The 27914-nt window shown below is 36.2% G+C and overlaps 1 protein-coding gene across 1 annotated transcript in view; it reads left to right on the top strand.

Moving 5' to 3' along the window:
* ERLEC1 (endoplasmic reticulum lectin 1) overlaps window positions 1-27349 on the top strand; it is a 30873-nt gene extending 3524 nt beyond the window's left edge. Inside the window, exons 2-14 of the mRNA XM_032877792.1 lie at window positions 4081-4185; window positions 5331-5411; window positions 5993-6070; window positions 6204-6267; window positions 6963-6997; window positions 9070-9293; window positions 9386-9515; window positions 15659-15820; window positions 16658-16717; window positions 20633-20757; window positions 22439-22516; window positions 24222-24297; window positions 26423-27349. Of these exons, the coding sequence (XP_032733683.1) occupies window positions 4081-4185; window positions 5331-5411; window positions 5993-6070; window positions 6204-6267; window positions 6963-6997; window positions 9070-9293; window positions 9386-9515; window positions 15659-15820; window positions 16658-16717; window positions 20633-20757; window positions 22439-22516; window positions 24222-24297; window positions 26423-26494 (1290 nt within the window). The 3' untranslated portion in view covers window positions 26495-27349. The remainder of the gene's footprint in view (window positions 1-4080; window positions 4186-5330; window positions 5412-5992; window positions 6071-6203; window positions 6268-6962; window positions 6998-9069; window positions 9294-9385; window positions 9516-15658; window positions 15821-16657; window positions 16718-20632; window positions 20758-22438; window positions 22517-24221; window positions 24298-26422) is intronic.
* The last annotated feature ends 565 nt before the right edge of the window (window positions 27350-27914 follow it).

Raw genomic sequence — 27914 nt, 5'->3', positions numbered from 1 at the left:
ATTCCTTTTTTACTGGTTTTTAGCATTCAGTTTTTTTGTGTGTATATATTTTTCTTCTGAAATACCATCTGTGTCATTAAACTATTCAATTCTTCATTACTTCACAGAGTTCACAGATTTCACCAAAGTAAAAAACCACAGAATAAGTCCAGTTTTGTCTTTACTTCTCCTGGAAAAATATTCCCACTCAAAAATTTCCTATGGGGTACCTGGGTAGCTTATTCAGTTAAGCCTCCAACTCTGGATCTCAGCTCAGATCTTGATCTCAGGGTCATGAGTTCAGGCCCTGCATTGAGCTCTGAGCCTACTTTAATTAAAAAAAAAAAAAAAAAAAAAAATTACCCAAACACTATGCTTGGGAAGAATGGTAACCAACTCCATAGTTCCAAGCATGTCTGTGTTTTTTTTCCCAAGCATGTTTATATATGCTGAGAAGTTGTACCACTGAGTTTATTTTACAGCTTCTCTCTTTTGTCTCTCATCCTCAATCTTAATTCTTCCAGACTCCTGTCAAACATTAGGAATTTCTCTCCTGCCAACATATTTTTTAAGTTTTTTAGCCTTAAGGTACCATGCCCCCTTGGATTAGTTTCATTATATTAATATCTGATTTTTATCAAATCACTAATAAGACCTCTTACATGGAAAATACATTAAGGTGTTATATGGAGCAACTTTTTTACACTATCTGCAATTCTGTACATTCAGAATTCATTATATTTCATTTTCCTAAGGAACTGTTTTACTAAATCAAAAAAAAACATTTTTAGTAGCAGGTCAAAAAAAGTTTTTTTAACTTAGAAAATCAGAAGAGGTAAACTTTTTCCGAGTAATTTCTGTTCTGAAAAAGAGGGTAAAATTTGTTAAAATTTTTAGTTTGTGATCCCAATAAGTGACTCACTATTTCAACAGTTTTCAGATAGAGGAATTGCTCCTTGATCCGTTTTATTGAAGAGGAAAGCAACCCTTCCAAAACTAATGAAAGACAAATCTTTGAGTCTTCAAACAAGTGATGGCTTTTATTTCTTATTACCCCTTACCTAGACCTTAAAAACAGTAGACAGAATATAGCTGGGACACAGGCAAGCAAAAGCACCCAGGCCTGGGGATTCCAAACAGAATGAGGTTCTGCCACTCACAGCTGACAAAATCCAAACTCAGAGAAATGAATGATGGTGAAACAAGAAAGGATTTATTTCAGTGAGGCCAGCACTGAGAAGACAGCAGACTGGCAATTCAAAGACTTTCTTCAAAGTGCTAAAAAATATATGTTTATATATGAAAAATATGGGGCATAGGTGGCATGGTATGTTCAGGGAGGCATTAAAGGTCAAATCAAACGTTGTCTTAGAGTCAGTCATGGGAAGACAGACGTCTTGCTGGCTCAGACGGTCCTTTTTGGCTGAGGGGGTAGTTGAGGTTCCCATCAGAGGATGCTTTGCCCCCTGGATCTTCCAGCCTGAACCAAGAGACAAGCTGGAAGGAAACACCCAACTAGAAAGTTTGAGGTCAAAATGGAGGTAGCCGAAGTCCTTTTCCAAGAGGAATGAATTTCTTAACATATAGACATAAAGCCCCAAGAGTGGTTTTTATTACAAAGAAAGGATTGTCTTACTGTCTTTGCTGTGGTTCCAAGCGAGCAGTTGTTTTTCCATTGTTGGCATTGTGCTGAATGTTTTAGTAAATAAGTCAGTATTGCTGGGGAATTCAATTCTGAACATTAAAGTTGCAGGTACTTCACAAATAGAGGTAAAAATACATTTAAGTCATATGCTACTGGTTGCCTTCACTACCGTACAGGAATGATATGGCAAGGCTTCAGGCCAGCCATTGCTAAGCAAGTGTGAGTCATGATTTTAACAACTTTGCATACATTCTGCATCTATCTGAAAAATGTGGAAAACCATTGTAAATGTTATGTCTTATAGCAATTTGTTGGCACAACTGAATAAATGGCTCTAAGGATCCCTTTTTCATAAATTTGGTTTTGCAACTCTCACTTTCAAATCTCTTTGGTTCCCCTCTTCATTTACAATGGCCTTTTAAATGAAAGGATCCGTCATCATAATCCAGGAGCCTATATAGTAATCTAAAAAAATGTTAACAAACGCTGATTCAAATATGTTAAAACAGTTAAGAGCACACAGAATATGGAACCAGTCTGACTGGGTTCATCTCTGTACTGTGGTACTTACAAGCTGTGTTACCTTGTACAAATTTCTTTTTTTTAAGATTTTATTTATTAGAAAGAGAGAGAGAGAGTGTGTGCGCAATGCGCACACAGAAGGGGGAGCAGTAGAGGCTGAGGGAGGAGTGGGCTCCCTGCTGAGCAGGGAGGACCTAAACAGACTAAGCCACCCAGGTGTCCTGCCTTGTACAAATTATTTAATCTCTGGGTTTCAGTTTCCTTTTCTGAAGATGGGTAGAAAGCCTGTCTTGAAGATTGATGAGTTAAAAATGTTAAGGATTTAAAACTTCAATATAGCTAATACAGCTTACATTTACTACTATTTTTTGTTTTGTTTTATTGTCTTAGGAACACATTGCCCTAATTTGCATTTGTGTGTGAGAAAACATTGGATCAAGTAGTACTTGTTTTATTAAGGTTATGAGTCCTTGTTAAACTGAGAAAAGAAGAGTTACTTAATAAGAGTGGTTCGTTCTTTGCGAGGGATAGCCAAATGGTATAGTGGTTTCACACTATGGTAAGATGAGAAGTTGAGTTGAATTATCACAGAACACATATCACAGAACATAAAAACCTCTGTCTTAGTGACACATCTACTATCACAAAGCAAAGATTTCTTTTTGGTTAAATAATGTGAGTTATATTAATTGAAATGCTCATTTGAATTACAGTTGTTCCTGTTTGGCTTGTGAATTTGTTTGGTTTTATATTGTGAAAGTTTGAATAGTTTCATTGATACATACCAGGAATTGGCAAACTACACCTTTGTGTTAGCCAGCCATCTATTTTTGTAAATAGTTTTTTCAGGACACACCCATACCTGTTCATTTTCCTATTGCTTATGCAATGTCTTACTACAATTGATAGTTGGGTAGTTGAAACAGAGATCATATGGCCCACAAAGCCTAAAATATTTACTACCTGTCCCTTTACAGAAAGAGTTTGCTGACCCAGGATATATACTAAAAAAAAAGTTAAGTCAGAACAGAAGATCGATTTTTCTTTTTCTTTTCTTTTCTTTTTTTTTTTTTTTTAAAGATTTTATTTATTTATTTGAGAGAGAGAGAGCGCATGTGCACAAGCCTGGGAGAGAGGCAGACAGAGACAGAGAGGGAGAAACAGACTCGCCACCAAGCAGGAAGTCCCAACGCAGACTCAATTTCAGGACCCTAGGATCATGACCTGATCCAAAGGCAGAGGCTTAACCTACTGAGTCCCCCAGGCACCCCTGGAGATTTTTCTTTAAAAGTAATTTATCCACATATGAAAAATTATGCACCACTATTATGTTCAAGTGTCCCTTTCAACAGAATTGAGAGTACATTTGTAAAGTGCTGTTGGTTCTCACATATAGGTGGTAATTGTTAATAGGAGTAATAAGTATTCAGTAATGATGTATCAGTAAACATTCATTGCCTCTTAACGCATTTTTTTGAGGATTTATTTATTATTTGAAAGAGAGCTTTGGGGGAGTGGGGGGTGCAGAGGGAGAGAAAGAGAAACACAAGCAGAGCATGGAGCCCATGCAGGGCTTGATCTTAACCACGCTGAGCTGAGACCAAGAGCCAGACGCATAATCCACTATGCCACCCAAGTTCCCTGCCTGTTAATGCTGTTTAATCCCTATTTTAACTTCAGTCAGTTGCATTACTACTTTCTTCTTTATATTCCAAGTTTCATTTTCATTCATTTTTTTCTCTGTTATAAAGATCTGTTATAAAGATCATCCTCATTTTGATCTTAAATAATATGTGGAATATTTCCCCCTTAAAAATCTTCTCTTGACGTGATGAATTACTTTGACCTAAGACTGTAGTTGATTCAATGTAATACAACTTAACCAAAAAACAAACAAACAAACAAACAAAACTGTATTTTTTGTTCTATTCTAGCCTACAACTGGAGTTTTATATAAAGAAGATAATTACGTCATCATGACAACTACACATAAAGAAAAATATAAATGCATTCTGCCCCTTGTGACAAATGGGGATGAGGTAACTTTTTATAAATATATAAATAATTCCTTTCACCAAAGATGCATATTTAAAACATTGCAAACACAAATATTTTAAAGTAAAACTGAATGACAAGTTTCTCAGTAACCCTGTTTATCATAAAAGTAGTAATCACTTTTATTATTCTTGAATTCTTTGATTCTACAGTTCAACTTGGGAAAATTGGCAACCAACTATTCATAGTTTTAAAGAAAATCTAATTCCACTCTTGCCTTCTTTAATAGAAACGAGGGTTTTGAAACAGGATATAATTTTTAAATAAAATTGTGACATTTTTTATAAAGAATTTCTAACAACAAATCTATAGGTACCTATGCTTTTTCCCTACCTTAGCTCATGCCCGTTTCTTCCTCCCAGAACTGCCCTAACTGCCTCTTATCCATCCTTCAAGGCAATGACTTCTTTCAAGATGAAACAGGAGAGTCAGCATGGTAAAATGAAAAGGACACCAGCCTAGGAGCCAGGAGGCTGAGGTATAGGCTACAGTTAGCTGTGGAACCTTGAACAAATTTGAAACTCAGTTCTTCCACTCAATAAATTTATTGAGCTATTTATGTAATACTTTCACAGTCTGTAAAATAGAAATACTACAAACTCAGTGAGTGCTTTCCTAGGTTTTGTTCAGATTTGAAATCTGTGAAAGATAGCTCTGTTCATTTTGTTTTAAATTTTATTAAGACACAAATACACATGTGCACAATCATCTGCATATGCATATGGCATTCAAGTCTGAAATGTAAAAATATATAGGAAACTGGGATGTACCTTAAAACTTTTCTATACCTTCTAAAAGATTCAACTATTCTAAGGTTTTTGTAGTTAGAATTTGTTCAGATGCAAATATTTAAAACTTCTGAAATAGTTTCATAAGAATTGTTCAGGAAACTGATACTCAGAAACCTTTTTTTTAAGAGAAGAAAGAATGAAAGATTATATGGCTCCTTATTTTATACTTCAATTCTTTTGAAAGAAGTGGCAAGCCATAGGACGTTTTTAAAAGTTTTGACTGTTTTTCCCCTTTTATTTCCAAGCATTTGTGATTTGAACAATGAGTTAATACCCAGACATCAGAGTTGGGTGAAATTCTAGGTAATTGTAAGTATTAAATCCTCGTTCTTTCATAGGAAGAAGAAAAGGATTATAAAGGCCCTAATCCAAGAGAGCTATTGGAGCCGCTATTTAAACAAAGCAGTTGTTCCTACAGAGTACGTATTTTATGTTCACTTAATAAGTAGAAAATAAATTTCCAATAGCCAGTAGACCCTTGAAAATAATTCTGCATTTCTTTTTACTTTATTATGTTGTATCAGATTTTAAGTTCATTGTAAATCAAAGATATTGCTTAGTAGTATTTTGTTCATTTTAATTCCTGTATAGTAGATGCAGCAAACACCCAGTAACAGCATTTTCAAATAATATCACTTCCCAAATTGTCCTGAATGTTTTTCAGATCAAAAGAAAATTTCCTTATACACAGTTTTAATAAAAAATGCTAATTCTTATTTTTTAGACTATGTATAAAATGGTCCCTAAGCCAGGTGGTTACTACAGATCCCAGGTATAGTCTAGACCTGTTTTCTTCACAGAATTTTCACAAAGATTTAATTAGTAAAAACAATGACTAGGCTTCAGAATCTTCACATTTTTCTGAGGCATAATAATGTTTCAGTTAATGAAAGCTTACTCTAAATCTTGAGGGAAATCTACCCAACTGCATAAAATATCAAAAAGTAATTCAGTTGAGTTCTATGACTTTTGTATATTTAAATACATCCATTTTTCTTAGATTGAGTCTTATTGGACTTACGAAGTATGTCATGGAAAACACATTCGACAATACCATGAAGAGAAAGAAAGTGGTCAGGTATGGTTTTCTTCAAAATAGGAAGTATGGAACATTATAAAATGAGAACTTTAATAATGAGATTGATGATTTTAAAGTTGTGTTCTAGGTATTTGCAAAATACTTACTATATTTTTATTTTATTCCAATATAGAAAGTAAATATTCACGAGTACTACCTTGGGAATATGTTGGCTAAGAACCTTCTATCTGAAAAAGGTTTGTTTCTACAGAGTGATGTGATAGTAATGCTGGAATTTCATTGAAAGCATATGTTGAAATTGGAATTTAAAAGATCTGTTAGGAAACCATATGCATTTTAAAACACTAAAATAAATTTCTGAACAATCCCTTAGAAAACTTTTTCGAAGAGATCTTTTCATTATTTTCTATGTCAACAAACATTATTCTTTTTGTCTACAAATTTTTCAAAATCTGATAAGATAACACGTTATCTTCATATCTTTATCTGTTTTATAGTGTTAATATTAGTGTTTTGCTTACTGTAAGCCTAGTTGCTGTACATGAAAATAAAAACGTAGATGTGTCTCTAAAATTGTGAAATATTTTTGTTAATCTGTTATTCAAAGTCAACTAATTTAAGATTAAAAGTCTCACTGATATAAAAATACTTCAAAAGAAAATTCTTATGGCCATTTTTATGCCTCAAATAGAATATTTCTTAGGTAAAGATGTAAGGATTAAATTTGACTGTCCTTTCAAACAAAACCATTTCAAGGCAACTAGCTAAAAGCAGTATGATAAAAATTATATGTATGTTTTCTATCTTTTTTTAGAAAGAAATTTAAAATTATGAAGTTGGTTGAAAACTTAATCATTTGTATTTTGTATTTAAGTCACTGGTCATTCTTTACACCTACCTTACATAGGTAATATCTTATATTATTCCACAGATCAAGAGTCAGATGAAAAGGAAAAATCAAAAGAGGCAAGTGACAAGTGTTGATTTTTTTTCACTTTTAACATCTGTTATTAGTGAGACCTGAATTTGCACTACTGAAATGACAGAATTTAAATGACAGAATGTAGTCGTGCATTCTTTACCTGTCTATCAAGTACCTCAAAGGATTGGGCCAAAGAAAACTTGCAGTATGTTAGGTTTTTCTGAGAATAGTTATACTGTGATACTTCTCTTTACTTTTAGAATCATAGGAAAATTAAGGAATTTGCCAAAGATGTGTCTGGGAAAGTTTTCGTAATGGCACTGTATCACTTCCAGGCTTCACAGTAGTTCCCTCTGTTTAACATTGGAAGCAATTATAAATAAGAGCTTTTGCTTTTTTCCCCTGCTTTGGTCCCTGTTTCCCATGGGTAAAACAGATAAACTACATATGTAAATAACAAGCTACCAGACTGCAAGCATCTTCAAAGCAGGGACTGTCTTTTATCTCTTTACCCCGCAGTGCAAAGCACAGTGCTAGATATAATATAGGCACTTCGTAAGTGTGTACTGAATATGAATGCATAATTGATGACTGAAAAATAGGATTGTTTAAAAAGAATGATTCTTTAGGGTACCTAATCACAATTTTTAAATGCCCCTGTAGTTCAAGGAATGCATTCTGAATCCTAAGAACTCCCATAGAGTTAAATAACCTATTGTTAGAGGATATTTCTATAAGTGGTTTTATCTCATAATGATGATTTTATTAGAAGAAAAGTGAAATGGCAAAAGGCCTTAAAAGGGATGCCTATAACTTAAAAGGGTGGCTTTGGGGGGAATTGATAAGCTAAGCATGGACACACATAGCATTGCTATTTTAAAAGATTTTAATTTTACAGACTGCCTTTGAGATAAAATATTTATTTACTGTGGCTCTGGAGGATAGCAAGATGGAATTCAAAGTGTGAAATGATAAAGGAAGAGGAAGAAAAGGGTAAGGGAAGAAAACTAACATTTACTGAGCCCCAATTTGTAAGCCACATACTGTCTCAGGCATGTAACAAACGGTAATGTTTAATTTTTCCCACAACCTCTGAGTATATATTATTATTTTCCTTTTACAAATGACAAAAACTGAAATTTGGTGAAAGTCAGAGAGCCAGTAAATTCAAAGCTTGGCTTCGAACCCAGGATTTTCTAATTCTAGATACTAGCATGAAAATAGCATACAAGAAACCAAAATATTTTTTTCCTAGAAACATTGGTTTATTGCCTATTTTAGATAGGGCGCTGACAGGGTACCAAAGTGATACAAGATGAGCTCCCTGCCTCCAAAGAGCTTGCTTGGAGATACTATTAACAATATATTTTTTAGAGCCCTTATATTAGATTTTTCTTTGGTTTATGTAGATAAAATATGGGAGCTAGCTCCTTAATAATCCTTGTCTTCTGAGGTAATCTATTTTGTTCCTCCATTCCATGAACATTTCTTCATTTGTCCTTTGCTGGCCTTGAAAAGATTTATGTGGGAGTTTATGTTGAAAAGTATGGCTTTTAATATTAATGACAGGGAAAAAGAGTAAGTAGATTAATGAATGAGTACAGTATTAAGATTCCTGTTTTAGAAGATACTGTTTTACTAAGTAGCCCCACTTTGACAAATCAGACTTCAGACCTCTAGAATCTAAAGTATAACACAGCCATTCACTGAGAATTTAGTATAGAAAATTCTGACTATTCCAGTAGAGTAAGTTCCTGTATTTTATCTTAATCTCTTTCTTTAGAAGTGTTAGAAGTAGTTCATATTAATCAAGAGATTATATCCTTTTATATAAATGTACACTTATCTTACATCTTAATTTTAGCACCAAATAAAATTTCCCTTTTTTCTATATAAAACTAGGTCTGAAAATAAGTATTAGCTCAAATAAGAGTTTAGGAATCAAAAGAATGTTAGAGGAAGAATTTATAGAAAATATAGAAATGTTACTTTTACAAATGTTAGTTTATAAATAAAGTGTAGTTTTCTTCCTTTAAGAATAAGTGTTTCTCCCATCCTCACCCCTACCTCCATTTCTAATAAAAAGTCTGTTTTACACTCTTTTTTTTTTTTTAAGATTCCCACTAAAAATATCGAAGGTCAGATGACACCCTACTATCCTGTGGGAATGGGAAATGGTACACCTTGTAGTTTGAAACAGAACCGGCCCAGATCAAGTACAGTGATGTACATATGTCATCCTGAATCTAAGCATGAAATTCTTTCAGTAGCTGAAGTTACAACTTGTGAATATGAAGTTGTCATTTTGACACCACTCTTGTGCAATCATCCTAAATATAGGTAGGATGTGGATTTAATATTTTAAACACGAAATGCTCACGTGCTTTAAAGTGTCATATGCTTAGCTTTAATGCTTTGTTCTTACTGAATAGATTCAGAGCATCCCCTGTGAATGACATATTTTGCCAGTCCCTGCCAGGATCACCATTCAAACCCCTCACCCTGAGGCAATTGGAACAGCAGGAAGAAATATTAAGGGTGCCTTTCAGGAGAAATAAAGAGGTATGAGAATTATCTAATGGTATTTTCTCAGTGCTTTCTTTTCCAAAATTCAGAGCATGTATCAATTATTTAATAATTCCTTAGCATAGTAATAGCAATTTATTTTTCTGACTCAAATTTTAAGTTCCAATATTTTAACTGATTTTAATTATTTTCCTAATTCTTGTACTTCTCAGAAACTGTTTTGTTTTTGGTTTTTTTTTTAAAGATTTTATTCATTTATTTGAAACAGAGAGAGAGAGATCACAAGTATACAGAGAGGCAGGCATAGAGAGAGAGAGGAGAAAGCAGGCTCCCTGCTGAGCAGAGAGCCCGATGCGGGCCTCGATCCCAGGACCCTGAGATCATGACCTGAGCCGAAGGCAGAGGCTTTAACCCACTGAGCCACCCAGGTGCCCTCTCAGAAACTGTTTTATCATTCTCTTACTCTCATGATTTCATACTCTAGAGTTTGACATCCTATTAATTGTGGTGAAGTTGATTTTTTAGGTAGTTGAATGGCCTTCCCAGTTGGGCCCCTTGAAGAAACAGACTATAACTCATCTTCTGAAACTTCTTATTCAACATCAGTCTTTTGGGTCTTAGTTCACTGGACATATGCATAACTTGATCTTAGCACATAAAACACTGAACATGTGGGGACGCCTGGGTGGCTCAGTGGGTTAAAGCCTCTGCCTTCGGCTCAGGTCATGATCCCAGGGACTTGGGATCGAGCCCCGCATCGGGCTCTCTGCTCAGCATGGAACCTGCTTCCTCCTCTCTCTCTCTGCCTGCCTCTCTGCCTACTTGTGATCTATCAAATAAATAAATAAAATCTTTAAAAAAAAAAAACAAAACAAAACACCAAACATGTGAAGCTTGAACTTTCTCTCCTTCCTTTACTTGAAGTCATTCTCTCTGGTTCTCTCTGTTCTCCTCTCCTGTGTATTAGGTCTTTGTCTACTTTCTGCCGCTGAAAATGTTGATGTTCCCCACAGTTCTAGCCTAGTTCCTTCTCTCTAGAGTGTGTATAGTCCATCTCAAGTGAACTCATCCAGGCCCATTCTGTTAACTTCCTTTAATACGCCCATGAGTTCCAAATACACATCTTCAACGTTGACCTTTCCCCTGAACTCAAACCACAGTCACAGTAGTTAACATGGATTGCATATTAACAGCTGTTATCTAATCCTCACAGCAACCTACAAACTATACTATTATCACCCTCCTTAACAGATTAGGAAATTGAGGTTCAGAGAAGGGAAGTGATAAGTGATGGGTTAGAGATAAAGATCAAAACAGTGTGGTTCTAGAACCTGTCCTCTTAACCACTTCTCGGTGTTGCTTCTCCTTTTCCATGTGCTATCTGATCTTTTCCTAATCTCCCCTATTTTTTTAAAATTTTCATTCATTTACTTATTTATTTATTTTTACGTAATCTCCACACCCAGCGCGGAGCTTGAACTCACAATCCCAGGATTAAGAGTCACATGCTTCCTAATGAGCCAGCCAGGCAACTCTTCCTCCATGTTTTTAAAGCCGTGTTACTTCCTTTGCAAATGAGAGAGGACTTCTAATGAATTACCCCAGGAAGAGATCCGTGTTTCCTCTTTTTTGATCTTGTATTTTACTCAGTCCTCCATTATAGCACTTACATGGCTAAAATTGGTTGATTTTCCTATGATTCTTACATTAAGATCAAGGGAGAATATGCTATGCTTTATTACTTTGAGGTTTCCAGCTCCTTGAATGATACCTGGTATACAGTGGGTACTTAGTAATGGTTTAATTAACTAATAACTAACCTTGAGCTGCAAAGCCTATTTCTCCCCTTTCTCTCGAGTACTTCTGGTAAAAGTATTGCCCAATTCTTTGTAGTTGTTGTGAACACTGCCATTCTGATAGGAAGCAAAAATTATCTTACTAATCTGTGTTTGATTTGAAGTGCTCAATTAAGAGATTGGACATGGATTTCTCTTCTTGTGTCTCCCTGATAGTGATTTAAATACTGACAGGTACTTAGAAGTCAGCTCAATCAAAATGCTTCACAAATCCTAACTTTAATTACTCTTCAGAGAAGAAATGGCGCTTACTTTTCTCTAATTAATCTGTTTAATCTGCCATTTGAGAAAAATTACTTTTAAAAAGCTACAGATGATAATACTTTCAAAATACTTGGGACCTTTAGAATACATGTTGTAGATTAAAACTTTAGGTAATACTGTAGGGCAAGTAGTTATTTAAAATGATATTTTTCTCAGAATCCTTTCCTTTATAAATCTAGTTAATTATGCATAACTTTTTCAAAAAAATGATATTTGTCATATGGTTTGCCTTTTAAATGTGGAATAAACGTAACCATAAAGATAATGAATTTTCTGTTTTAAACAAAAATACATATCTGGCTATCAGAATTTTGTTTTGATATTAATACCTGTTACTTTTGTTTTGTTTGACATGAAGTGGTTTATTAAGGGGCATTAGGACTGAAGCCTCTTGGGCTATGGCAAATAGATAGTATGACAACCTGATCTCCACACCCCCACCTCTTGTAAAGACCTGCTTTTATAAACCCTAGAGGCTGGGAGTACACACTAGGGAACCACCCAGGAGAATGTTTAGGAATAAGTGTGAGTACAGAAACTATTTGCTAGATAACCCACTAAATAAAGTCTTAATGAGGCTTTAAAAAAAAAATAGGTGTGAGACCTAGTCACTTCTCCAGCAGAACAAGAATGTTGCACCCCACGGGTGTCCTTAAGGGCCTAGTTGAACAAAAGGACACAATGGTCGGGGAGCTGTACTCAAGAAGGGTGGTGACAGAGGGGTCATTGTAGCAGATTGATCCAGGATGATGTTAGTCTAGCTGTCACCTACCCCTCAAATCCAGCCCTTAGAGTCTTATATGCCCACCTCTTTTATGATATTCTCTGGGCCATCAGAGAGGGGCTTTTTTGCAGTAGGGGCTCCTTGACTAGACAGTGTCCAAGTTGAATGCATAACCCACGCAGCTGTAGAGACAGCAAGAAAAGAGCCCTATGTTGACACAACTAAGAATGAGTAATAATTTTGCTACCATGTCCCCCAGACTCTAAACCAGTTTGATAACTACTGGGTTAAAGTGCTCACAGGACCATCTAATGCCTGTATCTCTGTCTGCGTGTCTTTTAAAGCATAAGTGATACTTCCTGAATTATCAGGCTTATACACGCTTCATTGGTTTGATGTGCCCCCTTGTGCTAAGGTGAGTACATCCAAAGCCATTCTGTTTTGTGATAGGGCCTTTCACATCTTTATCATCTCATCTCTGTTGTTCATGAGTGTCAGGCTATGGTAACTATAGTTGAGGATCCTCTGGGTATAATTAATTGTCTATATGCTATATCACATCTTCTGTGCCTAAAGATGGTACAGATATTCCTGCTAAATGGTTATACCAGTGAAAGACAGCATGGGTCCATCATGCCTTTAAATGGGATGAATTTACCGAGGCTAATTTTGTGCTATTGGTGCTGTTATTATAATACATTTATTTGGAGATTACTAGACCATTTTATGAATTTCCAAACCCTACCACAAAAACTATCATCTTGCTTTTATTGGAATAATTTTTCTTAACAATGCAAGTAGATGTTCTGTCCACAAGAAGCAATAATAAATGGTCATACTTCTATCCTTCCTACCTCTTCCCCTATCTGAGCTAAAGGTTTCACAATGCATTAGTAATGTTTTTTCTCACTAACCTTACTACAGGTTTCATGCATTCTAAGTAATTAGTTTAGTCTGTTAGACCTTACTTAGCTCCTTAGGAGCAGTGACTATGTCATCTTCGTTTTTAATACTCAGCACTTAAAACAGTACCAGGAGCGTAGTATGTTCTGAATGTAGAAAGACTATACATAAAATCCAAGGTCCTTTCCACTTATCATATGATGTCTCTGATACAAGGGCAGGGGGTTGTGCGGGTTAGGGAGGGAAAAAATGGAACAAGATGAGATCGGGAGGGAGACCATAAGAGACTCTTCATCTCGGGAAACAAACTGAGGGTTGCTGGGGGGTGGTGGGTAGGGATAGGGTGGCTGGGTTAGGGACATTGGGGAGGGTATGTGCTATGGTGAGTACTGTGAAATGTGTAAGACTGATGATTCATGGACCTGTACCCCTGGGGCAAATAGTACATTATATATTAATTTTTTTAATTATTTTTAAATAAAAAATAAAAATAAATAAACCCCAATCCAAAATCCTTTTAAAAAATAAGATGTCATATGGCAGTCTTTGTGCTCGTCTGTAATACTGGAAGAGAGGAAGGGTAAGGTCATTGGTTTCTAGAGTGACCTTCCAATGACTCCTACCAGTCAAAGAAGTAGAAAAGAACCACAGTTGATTAATGGCAACTACAGCAGGTGAAAGGAGGCATCATGTCCACTATACACTTACAAAGAACCCTTTTACTATTTAATTTTTTTTAATTATGTTATTCAGTTTTAATTGGCATACTCCTTTAATTCTGATCTAGATTCATTTTCACCCCTTACTGTCAAAACCCAGTTTACTTCTGGATTCTAACTCATTATCCTCTTTCATAACTTTTCTCTCCACCCTACTTCTGTCATTCCTTTAGAGTGTCATTCCTCTGTCATTCCTCTGTAGCTTGGGTTACTTCAACTGCCAAAGTGGCTCCCCACCTCAGGATTTGTTCTTACTATTCCCTTCCTGCTACAGCGACAGTATTACTTAAAATCTGATAAAAAATCTAATCCCATATTTTTGCCTAAAATCCATAATATCCAAATTTCTTAGAATTATGTAATTTTTTACCAGTAAGTACCTCTTTATCTCTTTAGTTTTAAATACTGTTTTACACCCCACGTCTTTGCCCTTCTTATGTCTTCCTCAGGTTCACATGTGTATGTGCACACAGACATAAAACCTGCAGACATTTACATAAATCAGAAATTATTCATGTTTCAAGAATCAAGAGTTTTCTCTTTATGAAGTCTTCATGTTTCAAGTCTTCATCAAAATCTCTTTGAATCACCACTCCCTATCTGAATCTGCTATTCTCTGCACCCTTTAGTGGATGTCTTTCTTTACCAACTTGCAGCATCTTTCAGGACAACGAGATCCTGCTACATTTTAATAATTATAATTAATATTCATATTTATTCCCACTCAGCTCCTCTTTACCCTTCTATTTACCCATAGTAACCATATTTTCCAGAACTGAATATAGAGACAAAATCTAACAAGTGGTGAAATAATATTTTAGTGCATTTCCTTTCAGTCTTTTTGGGAATTTTTTTTTTTTTTTTGATACATACACACGCAGAGATAGACATTAAAAAAAAAATAATTAGGACCAAACTGTGTGGTCTGTTTGTGTGTAAATATATAAAATATCTTCACTTGTTTTCATTTAACAATATATCATTTTTTACATTCCTATGTCATAATCGTCTATAATATTATTTTAATTAACTCACATATTCCATTGTTTAAAGTACCAAAAGTTACTTAAATTATTTACTGGTTTGAATATTTTTGTTACCCACAATTTTTTGCTAACATGAAGAATGCCACACTGAATGTCACTGGAGCTAAATCTTTGCACCCCATCGGTGGTGATTCTTTACTCCAGATAAATTTCTAGAAATAGGTCAAACGTAAGCACATATTGAAAGGTTTTGATATATACTATCAGATTGTACTTGAGAAGAATTGTGGAATTTTACAGTCCCATTAGAAATAGTAAAAAAAAAAAAAAAGTGCTGATGTCTATTTGTGTATATTTCTTTGTATTTGTGTGTATATAATGTGTGTGTGTGTTTTAGTAAGGTGGAATACTGCATAGCCTAGGTACTTGCATTGGAATAACTCTAGCTGCTATGATCAAAAAAAAGAAAAATGAAATAAAATATATGAAATGGTAATTATCCCTGTATGTTAAGAATGGCCATCATACCCCCTGATAGAGGGAACTAATTTGTCTAGAGCTTTCTCTATTGTATTAAGTGTTGAAAAACTCATTTTCTTAAAACACATTAAAAATGAGTGGGCAACTTTTATTTTCCTAATTTCCTTCAGTTTAAAAATAATAATTAAAGTCATAACTAAAAAAAAAGTATGATATAGAAGCCCTTAACATATGTGTTTAATTTTAGGAAGAGTTGCAATCCACTAAAGAAGAGAGATTTCCAGCAATCCACAAACCCATTGCTGTTGGTTCTCAGCCTATGCTCACTGTTGGAACAACCCACATATCCAAATTGACAGATGACCAACTCATAAAAGAGTTCCTTAGTGGTTCCTACTGCTTTCATGGGGTGAGAAGTGAACCTTTGGTTTCAGTATTTATCTAACAGCCTTCACTTATGTGCTATTTAGTCACAGGGCATCAGCAGCACTGAAAAAAGTTTTTGTCAATAGAGAAATGGCAGGATTCTGGAAGCCTCCTAATGGATATTTTCTGTCTGCATCTTACTATAATCTAAGTAATAGCCATTATATTTCCTTTGCTCATAAGCTAAAACTTGACCTTTACTTACAAGCTAAAGTTGACCTTTACTTGACAGAAAATACATACAACTAAGTCATGTGGGATTCTGACTGATTGCTGGAATGGGCATCAAGGACTAAATAGCCTTAAAAAAAAAAAAAAAAGATTGAATAGCCTATGTTTTATTTATGTGGCAATCACTTTTAAAACTTGAGTTAACATCTACGAAGGTTAAATTCTGCCCCTAATAAACTAATAATTTCAATGGGAAATACACTAAGTGGAATTTTTATTTTAGTTTACCAAGGCAATACAGCAGTTATTCTCTGTATTTGTCTTTTTTAAATTATTATTTCTCAGTAATTTCTTTTTTCTGTTTATTACTGAAGTGTGGTTGACATCCGTTATGTTAGTTTCAGGCATATGTAATGTAGTGCTCTGACAACCCTGTGCATTACTCAGTGCACATCACACCAAGTATATTTAATCATCTTTCACTGTATGACATTATTTCTCAGTAACTTTTTTATTTTAATTTTCAACCATATTATTACTCTTAAATTTTTCTAGTTATATATATTTCTGTTATTCTCATATGGCAATACTGAGACGACCACAATCCCCCATTCTCTTTGTGTGACTTGATCTGTTTTCTTTCCTATAGGGCGTTGGTTGGTGGAAATATGAATTCTGCTATGGCAAACATGTACATCAATATCATGAGGTATAGAATAGCCTTTATATCATTCTACCACTAGATAGATTAAAGTTTTAAAAATTGTTTGTGGAAAAAAAGGAGGGGGAATGGCATTTTAATCATGAAGTGACTTTAATATGAAAATACTCAAAGTGTCTTTGAGTTCTAGAAAATGGAAAACTTGGTTTTAACTAAGTCACTCATCTTAAAGTAACGTTTATTAACTCCTCAGATTCTTGTATGACTGTGACTCTGGAGGAATAATAGGCTATTGTGACTAATCTCTAGCTTTGACTGAGAAATTAGTCATTAAAATTTTTTAAATTAATAAAGTGAGTAGTAAGATAGTATATTATGGCTCAGGTTAGGAAAATAGGGTAAATACAGCAAGTTTCTCAGCTAAAAGAACATACCATATCATCCAAATTTAAAATCAATTAAGTTTTAAGATTGTACAATTAGCCTTTTATTCTTCCTTTTATGTCTAATTTCATAAACCAGATAGCATTTTCTTCTGCACTTAGCCAAACTGCTTAAATTCTGAACTTCAGGCTTCAGTAAGTTTATTTGTCATATTTGTACCTTGTTTGCTAAGGTAGACTGCTAGACGTTGAAGACAAACATTAATTAATAACTATTCATTTGGCTGTTTTAAACAGCTCTTTTTATTCCCCCAAAGAAATAATAACTAGTAATTTAAAAATACTGTCTTGGGCGCCTGGGTAGCTCAGTGGGTTAAGTCTTTGCCTTTGGCTCATGGTCATGATCTCAGGGTCCTGGGATCAACCCCTGCATCTGGCTCTCTGCTCAGTGGGGAGCCTGCTTCCCCCTCTCTCTCTGCCTGCCTCTCTGCCTGCTTGTGATCTCTTTCTCTCTTTCTCTGTCAAATAAATAAATAATATCTTAAAAAAGAAAAGAAACACTGTCTTTACCCTCTTGAGATGTTGTGAGTCAGTCTTAAATTCCAAGACAGATCATAACAGGAAAGATCAACTCAACCTTCAACATTTAAATCAATCCAAATTTATGAGGCATCTGTAAACTAGGAGATTTTATTTCTCTGCTTAAATCTGAGAGATGCCATTTGACTCTTCTTCTCACTTCTTCTTGCTACTATGTAGAAGTTTCATTTATTTTTAATAATATTTATTAATAGAAAAAAAATATTACCTAACTATAACCCAGATAATACCTAGTTGCTTTGTTTTTTGTTTCTTTTTTTTTAAGATTTTATTTATTTATTTGACAGAGACACAGCAAGAGAGGGAACACAAGCAGGGAGAGTGGGAGAGGGAGAAGCAGGCTTTCTGCTGAACAAGAAGCCCAATGCAGGGCTAGATCCCAGGACCCTGGGATCATCACCTGAGCCGAAGGCAGATGCTTAATGACTGAGCACCCAGGCACCCCAGTTGCTTTGTTTTAAATTAAAGGAATATGTTCCAGAAATTTAGAATGAATAGTAAAATTCTCCTCCACCATTGTCCCATTTCCAAAAGTAATTGCTGTTAACATTTTCTTAGTTAACCCTCCTCAAGAAAAAAAAAAGGCATATACATAAATGGTAGTATAACTAGTAAATACTACTGTTCTGCACTTATTCTTTTCAGTTAGTATCTTGGAGATCTTTCTGTGCTATCAACAGCTGATCTCATTTTTTTTTTAGCAGGTACAGAGGAGTATATTTATACTCACAATGTATTTAGCCAGATCTCTACTGACAGATCTTTGAATGATTTCCAGTTTTTGCTGTGATAGCATCTTAGTGAGCATTTATAAATAGTTTTGTTGGTAAACATCTGCAAGTATATTCATAAGGCACATTTCTAGCAATGGATTTGCTGGTCAAAATGTATGCATACTGAATATTGCCTCCCAGGGACGCCTGGGTGGCTCAGTTGGCTAAGCATCTGCCTTCAGCTTAAGTATGATCTGAGAGTCCTGGAACTGAGTCCTGCATCAGTCTTCTTGCTCAGCGGGGAGCCTGCTTTTCCCTCTGCCTGCCGCTCCCCCTTCTTGTGTTCTCTCTCTGGCAAATAAATTAAATAAATAAATATAAATAAATATATAACATTGCCTTCCAAAAAGTTGTAAGGCATTCCCATTAACAATTACTTTAAAATACACACATGCACACACATGACTTTTTTTTTCCATACACTTGCCAACACTAGGTTTTATCAAACTCATTTTGCCCAAGGTCATATAAACTAGAACTTTCTGAGGGACTCTGCTAGAAGCTTTGGGAGATAAACAAATAATAGTAGCTAACAAATATAATACTCATTGTATACCAGGCGCTGTTCTAAGTATGCATATTAACTCGATCCTCATAACAACCATTAAGAGGTGACTGTTGTTCTTCCAAGGTGAGGATATGAGTTTAGTAACTTGCCTAAAACCACATTCGGAGTAAATGATGAAACCGGAGTTCTGACGCAGACAGTCTTGCTCCATATCCAGCCTCTTTTATTCTTTTTAAAGATTTTTCAAAGATTTTATTTATTTATTTGACAGAGAGAGAGAGATCACAAGTAGGCAGAGAGGGAAGCAGAGAGAAAGGGGAAAGCAGGCTCCCTGCTGAGCAGAGAGCCTCATGGGGGTTTGGATCCCAGAACTCTGAGATCATGACCTGAGCTGAAGGCAGAGGCTTAACCCACTGAGCCACCCAGACTTCCCCATATCCAGCCTCTTAAACATTTCACTTTGCAGCTTCAGTCCCTGTCTATCTAGTAACTTACAGTCTGGTTGCTAAAAGAATGTTAAATCATTGTCTCTTCCACTAGACAGTAAGCTCTGCTAGCAGCAGTGGCTGTGCCTCTTTCATCTACCACTGTAAGGGTTTCTAATTCTACTAATCACATGTATGCTAAATTCTAGTGCTCAGCATGTTGCCTAGCATGAAACATGAAGAAGGAAAGGAAGACAGGAAGGAAGGGAGGGGAGAGGAAATAAAAGGAGAGAAGTCCTCATATAAGACAGTATACAGTTCGTGTTTAAAAAAATTAACATTGGGGCGCCTGGGTGGCTCAGTGGGTTAAAGCCTCTGCCTTCGGCTCAGGTCATGATCCCAGAGTCCTGGGATCGAGCCCCGCATCAGGCTCTCTGCTCAGCAGGGAGCCTGCTTCCTCCTCTCTCTGCCTGCTTCTCTGCCTACTTGTGATCTCTGTCTGTCAAATAAATAAATAAAATCTTAAAAAATAAAATAAAATAAAAAATAAAAAAATTAACATAATGGGGAAGGAAGTTTCTGAACAGACAGTCTTGATACAGAAATAAGCGTGATATCAAGTAAGTACTGTGAATACTGATATAACTTGCAGATTGGCATTTGAAAGAGTAGAAGTAGAATGGAGTTAGGCTCAGTGGGTCTGCAGGTAAGAGATATAGGCCAGAGATTTAATTAAGAGTCACAGTAGTGGAGCACCTGGGTGGCTCAGTTGGTTAAGTGTCCGACTCTTTATCTTAGCTCAAGTCTTAATCTCAGGGGAGTTTAAGCCCACACTGCGTTCCATGATGGGTGTGGAGCCTACTTTTTAAAAAAAAGAAGAATCATAGTAGTATGCAGTTACATCACTTAGGTATGCGAAATTAAACTCTTGGTTGGAGGGGTGAGATGCTGGCATTGGAAATGTAGAGGAAGAGTCTGAAGCCAAGAACATCTCCAGGAAAACAATGGACAAAACCAATAAATGTAGGAGAGGAAGGAAATAAAAGAGTCAAACATAACTGCATGTGGAGCTAGCCTGACCAGGAAGTAGTTACATTATTCAGAGAAACAAGGAACAAAGAAGGTAACAGACTTGACTAGCATTGTTTGACTAACATCTAAACACTCATCTGCAGTATGCAGGTGAAGATAAGGACTATAACTTATAGGCCATCAGGATAAATGTGTACTTGATGATATCAAGGATTCCTTACAAATACCTTTTCATATATTAGGACAAAGATAGTGGGAAGACCTCTGTGGTTGTGGGTACATGGAACCAAGAAGAGCATATTGAATGGGCTAAGAAGAATACTGCTAGAGCCTATCACCTTCAAGATGATGGTACCCAGACAGTCAGGTAAAGATTAACCTTATTTGCCTCTGGATTAGAATATTTAAAACTCAGAATATTGAGAAGCATAAAATTTAAACATTAAGTAAAATCTCCGGTCAGTTTTTCTCAGGGACATCTTTTAAATTAGTTTTCTTTTCCTAAGATAATTAAGAACACAGTTGCAGAAGTGGTGGGTGTCGGGAATTGGGGTGGGGGGCTGGATTCAAATGCTGGCTCTTCACTTACTACCTTGGGTAAATTACATAATCTTCTTAAGTCTCATTTTTCTTGTTTACTGGCATTTGCCTCATAGGATTGTTATGACATTTTAACGATCATGTATGTAACACAAGTGCCTGCAACAGCTTGTAGTAAATTCTGGCTGTTGCCGTTAGCAGCGGTGGTGGTGTGGTGAGAGAGAGTGCTGGGGGCTGCCTCGTGACACTGGCTTAATTCCAGCCATTAGGTCAGAAAGCTGTTAGAAAGCATTGCCTCTTCCATGTGTTCTGTTTACCTTTTCAAGTTAGTTAATTCTATTTTAATTTATTCTAGCATTTCCCTTGTCACTTGACCTCTATGAGGTTATGATTGAAAATAAACAGTGGCTCTCTGAAAAACTATCTCACAACTTCTTTGAGTTACATCTTGTTACAGCAAGAATAACTAAGCTTTAGTTTTCTTGTAGTCTCTTACTTGGACAATCTTAAATTATTCATTCTTCTTTCTTGGGTATTAACTTTGTCCTTCCTAGCACAGATGGCATTAAGAGACTCTGTTTTTAGAGTGTGCTGACCTCAGGGTGCCTGGTTGCATCAGTCCATAGAGTGTGGGACTTTTGATCTCAGGGTTGTGAGTTCAAGCCCCACATTGGGTTAAAAATTAAAATCTTAAAAAAAAAAAAAAAAAAACAAATGTGGGCGCCTGGGTGGCTCAGTGGATTGAGCTTCTGCCTTTGGCTCAAGTCATGGTCTCAGAGTCCTGGGATCGAGCCCCGCATCAGGCTCTCTGCTCTCTCTCTGCTTCCCTCTCTGCCCACTTGTGATCTCTGTCAAATAAATAAAATTTAAAAAAAAAAAAAAAAAAAAGAATGTATTGACTTCTTGGGCTAACCAGAATCAAAGTTAGCAAAATTAAGCGATGGGCATTTAAGTATTAGAATATGCTAAACAAGATTGACTTTTCTTACATTCAGGTATGTTTCATGTGGAAGTAGGTCATGGTGTTATGAGCAACGCATATTGAAGCACAGGAGCATAAGGCTAGCGAAATTAAAAAATTTTTTAGATCCTGCTCATCTAGAAATTGTATATTAACCTAGGCTCTACTTTTGTATACCTGCATGACAGTCTTTTAATGAGTGGAGCTGGCTGGAGGATGGCAAAAAGGGAAAAATGTGCCACAAAGTAAATACACAGGGCTCAAGAAATAGTTCACTTCAAAAGGACTTTTTAAAAAACCCTTTAACCTTAACTGTTTGTACACAAAAAATGATAGGCAAATTGAAGATTATTAATTAAATCATTCCACAGTATTTCAGTTTTATATTCTCCTTATAGAATCTGATTTTCTTGGTGACATGACCCTAAAAATATTTTATAACTAATGCAAAACTGATCCCTCTAACCATTTTCTCACCTTCCCCATTACAATTACTCTGAATTAATGAAGTTTTGGTTAATAAAACTTGTGTGTTTCTCTGGTTTAGGATGGTGTCACATTTTTATGGGAATGGAGATATTTGTGATATAACTGACAAACCAAGACAGGTCACTGTAAAACTAAAGTAAGTTGGACCATCAGTTCATGCTTTATGCTTCTCTTTAATCTGCTTCCAGTGGGTAAAAGTTTATATAAATGGTGGCTCAGTGGGTTAAGCCTCTGCCTTCAGCTCAGGTCATGATTTCAGGGTCCTGGGATCGAGTCCCGCATCAGGCTCTCTGCTCAGCGGGGAGCCTGGTTCCCTCTCTCTCTCTGCCTACTTGTGATCTCTGTCAAATAAGTAAATAAATATTAAAAAAAAATTTATATAAATGTAAAATATGGGGCGCCTGGGTGGCTCAGTGGGTTAAGCCGCTGCCTTCGGCTCAGGTCATGATCTTGGAGTCCTGGGATCGGGCCCCGCATCGGGCTCTCTGCTCAGCGGGGAGCCTGCTTCCTCCTCTCTCTCTGCCTGCCTCTCTGCCTGCTTGTGATCTCTCTATCAAATAAATAAAATCTTAAAAAAAAATGTAAAATATAATTGTGAATAATTATATTTATGCATAATAATATATGGATTGATTTAATATAAAATTATTACTTTATTCCAAAATATTAAAATTGGAGTACCTGGCTGGCTCAGTCAGTGGATCATGCGACTCGATTTCGAGGTTGAGACTTTGAGCCCCGCATTGGTTGCAGAGATGAAAGAAAGAAAGAAAGAGGAAGGGGCGCCTAGGTGGCTCAGAGACTGAGGCTTCTGACTTTGGCTCGGGTCATGATCTCAGGGTCCTGGGATCGAGCCCCATGTCGGGCTGCTTCCTCCCCGTCCTGCCAGCCTTTCTGCCTACTTTTGATCTCTCTCTGTGTTAAATAAATAAAAAATCTTAAAAAAAAAAAAAAAAGGAAAGAGAGGAAGAGAGCAAGAAACTTTAAAAGATATAGAAACTTGTTTTTAAAAATAAATAAAATATTGGGGCATCTGGGTGGCCGACTCTTGGTTTCAGTTCAGGTCATGAGCCCAGGGTCATGAGACTGAGCCCCACATCTGGCTCCGTCCTAAGGGTGCAATCTCCTTGAGATTCTCTCCCTCTCCCCCTTCTTCTGTTCACTCGTGCGCTCTCTCTAATAGAAATAAGTAAAATATTTAAAGATAAATAAAATACTAAAATTATTTCAATATAATTATTTATTTGTAAGTTACAATGGTTTTTATATTATTTCAGTTATTTATTATATTAAGTTATACAGGGCTACCTACATGAGATTTGTATAGCTTAAAAGGAAAATAGTTAAAAATACTTTTGTACACCAGTTGGTTAAGCAGCTGACTCCTGATTTCAGCTCAGGCCCTGATTACAGGGTCATGAGATCAAAGCCCATGGCAGGCTCTGGGGTCAGCAAGGCGTCTGCTTGGGATTCTCTTTCCCTCTCCCTCTGCACCTCCCCACCACCTACCCCGGCCCCAACTCACCTGTGTGCACATATGTGCGCTCGCTCGCTCTCTCAATTAATTAAGTCTTTTTAAAATAAAAATACTTTTGTATGGTTTGGGCAGTACTTTAAAGCGTTCTCTGGGGCCTCCTGGGTGGTTCAGTGGGTTAAGCCTCTGCCTTCTGCTCAGGTCACGATCTCAGGTTCCTGGGATCGAGCCCCGCATTGGCCTCTCTGCTCAGCAGGGAGCCTTCTTCCTCCTCTCTCTGTCTTCCTCTCTGCCTACTTGTGATTTCTCTCTCAAATCAATAAATAAAATCTTGAAAAAGATAAAAATAAAATGTTCTCTGTTTCAGGTGTAAAGAATCAGATTCTCCTCATGCTGTTACTGTATATATGCTAGAGCCTCACTCCTGTCAGTATATCCTTGGGGTAAGTACAAAAATAATACTCGGGAATTCAGTTTGGGAACATGTTTCTGTTTTTAAGAATTAAGTCTTGAAAGGACCCTCAGTAATCTCCGAAATTTAATGTAGTCCCCATACTATCTCATAAAAGCTAAAATCTTTTTTATTGAGGTACAATTTACAAAAAATAAAATGCAGAGATCTTAAGTGTTGAGTTTGATACACTTTGATAATTTTATATACTGATGGAACTATCACCCAAAACAAGGTATCTATCTGTCACTGCAGAAAAATGGTTTATACCCCTTTTATGTCAAGACCCCAGCCCCCACAGATACCCTTTTCTTCTTCCTGACACCATAGAGCAGTTTTGCCTGTTTTTTTTTTTTTTATTCCACATGAATGGGATCATACAGTATATTGTTTTTTATGCCTGCCCTCTTTAACTTGGCATGTTTTTTGACTCAGCCATGTCACTCCAGTATTTCATTCTCTTTTTAGTACTGAATAGTATTCATTTGTATACACATTTGCTTATTCATTCTTCTATATGAACATTTGGGTTTCTCATTTTTTATTATGTGAATAAGGCTGCTGTGAACATTTTTTTTAACAAGTCATTTTGTGATCATGTATTTTCATTTCTTTTGGGTAAGTACCTAGGTGTGGAACTAAATCATAGACTAAATACATGTTTAGCTTTTACCAAATAGTCATCCAAGTGCTTGTACCATTTTATATTCCTACCAGTAATACACAAGAGTCCAAGTGTTCTACATCCTCCACATCCTCCTCAACATTTGGTATCCGGAGTGTTTTTTTCTTTTAGCCACTTTAGTCATTTTAATATGTATTTCCCATATGGAAAATGGTGTTGAGCAGCTTTTCTTGTGATTGTTCATTCATAGATCTTTGTGAAGTGCCTAGCCAAGTTTTTTTTTGTTTTTTTTTTTTAAGAAAAATTATTCTGACACTTATTAAAACAGTCTTTATTCAGGACTGTTGGCAATAAGTGTGTCAAGACTTTCACAGTAGGAAAGAGAGATCCAGCGTAACACTACATACAGCCAAGACAGCTGGGGATGTACAGCCAGTGAGCAGAAGGTGGCAGCGTGGGGGTGGCTCAGTGGATGGAAAATTACTAAAAGGAGACATCAGCTTAACTGAGTCAACAGGATTACTGCTGAAGACAGGCCAGGATGATCAGATCTCAAAGGTGAGAGATGAGGAATTTGATGAGCTATGGAATGGTTGATTAGGTGTTGAGGGTGAGGGGTTCTCTCTACACTGGCTTATCAGGATTCTTGCAACAACTGGACTACAGGGCACAAGTACAAGAAGAGGCATAGCCAAAAAGAGGAATTGGGGATCCTTACTTCAGTTTGGTCAAGGAGACTCTGTCATCTGTTAGTCTTTACCCCTTTTTATTGTTGTTGTTTGTCTTCTTATTTTTAGAAGTTCAGATACATTCTGGATATGAGTTCTTTTATTTATAGTGCACACTTTCTTTCCTCAATCTGTGGCTTACCTATTTATTTTCCTAATGTCTTTTGATGAGCAAAAGTTTATTTGATCAAGTTTATTTTAATCAGTTTTTCCTTTTTATGGCTAGTGCTTTATTTTGTTCTAAAAAATGTTGCTACCCCAAAGTCATGAAAATATAACCCTAGGGCACCTAGGTCACTCAGTTAGTTAAGCAACTGCCTTTAGCTCAGGTCACAATCCTAGAGTCCTGGGATCGAGTCCCACATCGGGCTCCCTGCTTGTCCCTCTGACCCTCCCCACTCTCATGCGCTCTCTCTCTCTCTCTCTCTCTCTCTCATTTTTGCTCTCTCTCTCTCTCAAATAAATAAAAATCTTTAAAATTTTTTTTAAAAAGAAAATATTATCCTATGTTTCTATCTAGAAACTTTATGGTATTGCCTTTGGTTATATGATGCCTAAGAGTGGCTTTCTCTGTATTTTTCCTGGTCAGAGTTCACAGAGCTTTTTGCATGTATGGGTTGATATTATTTATCAGTTTGGGGAAAATTTTACATTTTTGTGAATATACATTTAACAGATTTATACATATGTATTCATGCAGAAGAAAACTGAATAACGTATTCAGTTTAGCAACTTTTTAATGGCTTTATTGTTTTTGTCTTTAGGTTGAATCTCCAGTGATCTGTAAAATCTTAGATACAGCAGATGAAAATGGACTTCTTTCTCTCCCCAACTAAAGGATAATAAAGTTTAGGGAAAGAAAAGATCATTGACAGTCATGATTTCTGTCCAACCATGTGTCTCATTGTAGAGTTCTCAGCCATTGAACCTCATCTAAAGGATCGTATAAAAGGACTCTCAACCACTTTGTGAATATGTATGTGTATATAAGAGGTTATCGATAAACTTCTAAGGCAGATAATTGTCTCACTTCTTTCATTTTTGTTGTGTCTTATGAACTGATTGTATTTCTTGCTTGGATAATGTGATTCCAAAATAAATCTCATCCAAGCAATTCACAGTCCAGCCTAATGAAAGATCATAATTGTACCTATTGAAAGTTTTTAAATAATAGATTTATTATGTAAATTACAGTATATATAACTAGTTAATGAACTAAAGATAATGAAGAAGGAAATTGATAGGTTGTTTAAATTGGAGGTTGTTTAAATCGGAGACCATGTAAAATATGTAAATTCTAGTGCCTGAAATTCTTTCAACAAATTTTTATTTAGCAACTGCTCTCTACCAGGTATTAAACTAGAAACTGGGCACGTAATAGAGCCTCACAACATTTAAGTTTTCTTCACTTCTGTTAATCTCAAGAAACTCTTACTTGTAAGAGGTTGTTTCTCTCTTGGAACTTTTAATCTGTTTCTTTCTCCCTGATGTAAATGTGTTTTTCCCCGAGGTGTATGCACCTGGTGTAGACAGACATTCTTCTCTCTTGACTTAGAATGGTTTACTCCAACGAAACACACTGTGCTGGCCAGCCTTTGTACTTGCCTGCTGTATACTACAGATTTTAGTTCTGGACAGTTTTACAGCACAATATTTATTTTGAAGTGAATAAAAAGTTCACAAGCAGCGTTGTCATGTAGTCAATAGTAGATTATTCCTTTCCTTTATTTTCTCCATCACTGTGTTGCACAGAACATTATCCTGTTGTATTTTGGATGTACATAGCTAAATAAGGACAGAATAGTGGCTATAAAATGCTTTACTTTTCCTCCTTTTCAGTAGTTCTGGCCAAAGATATTTTCGTTTGAGAAGTGGTTAATGCAATTGATTATTGCAGGTCTGTTTGTAGATTTTAGTGCAAAGCAGCACGTAACAGAAGGAGCACAGACCTTGCATTCAAACCGAAGTCCCAGATACTCTCTTTAACTTCTAGCTGTGTGATCCTGCACAGATCAGTAACATTTTTTTTTAAATATTTTATTTATTTATTTGACAGAGATAGATCACAAGTAGGCAGAGAGGCAGGCAGAGAGAGAGAGGGAGAAGCAGGCTCCCTGCTGAGCAGAGAGCCTGATGCGGGGCTCGATCCCAGGACCCTGAGATCATGACCCGAGCCGAAGGCAGAGGCTTAACCCTCTGAGCCACCCAGGTGCCCCACAGATCAGTAACATTTTGAGCCTCACTTCCTCTAGTAGA

Source organism: Lontra canadensis, unplaced genomic scaffold, assembly GCF_010015895.1.
Source record: "Lontra canadensis isolate GAN:19392208 unplaced genomic scaffold, GSC_riverotter_1.0 scaffold61, whole genome shotgun sequence".
NCBI lineage: Eukaryota > Metazoa > Chordata > Mammalia > Carnivora > Mustelidae > Lontra > Lontra canadensis.
Note: the sequence above shows the minus strand (reverse complement) of the source record. Positions and strands in the feature narration are given on the sequence as shown.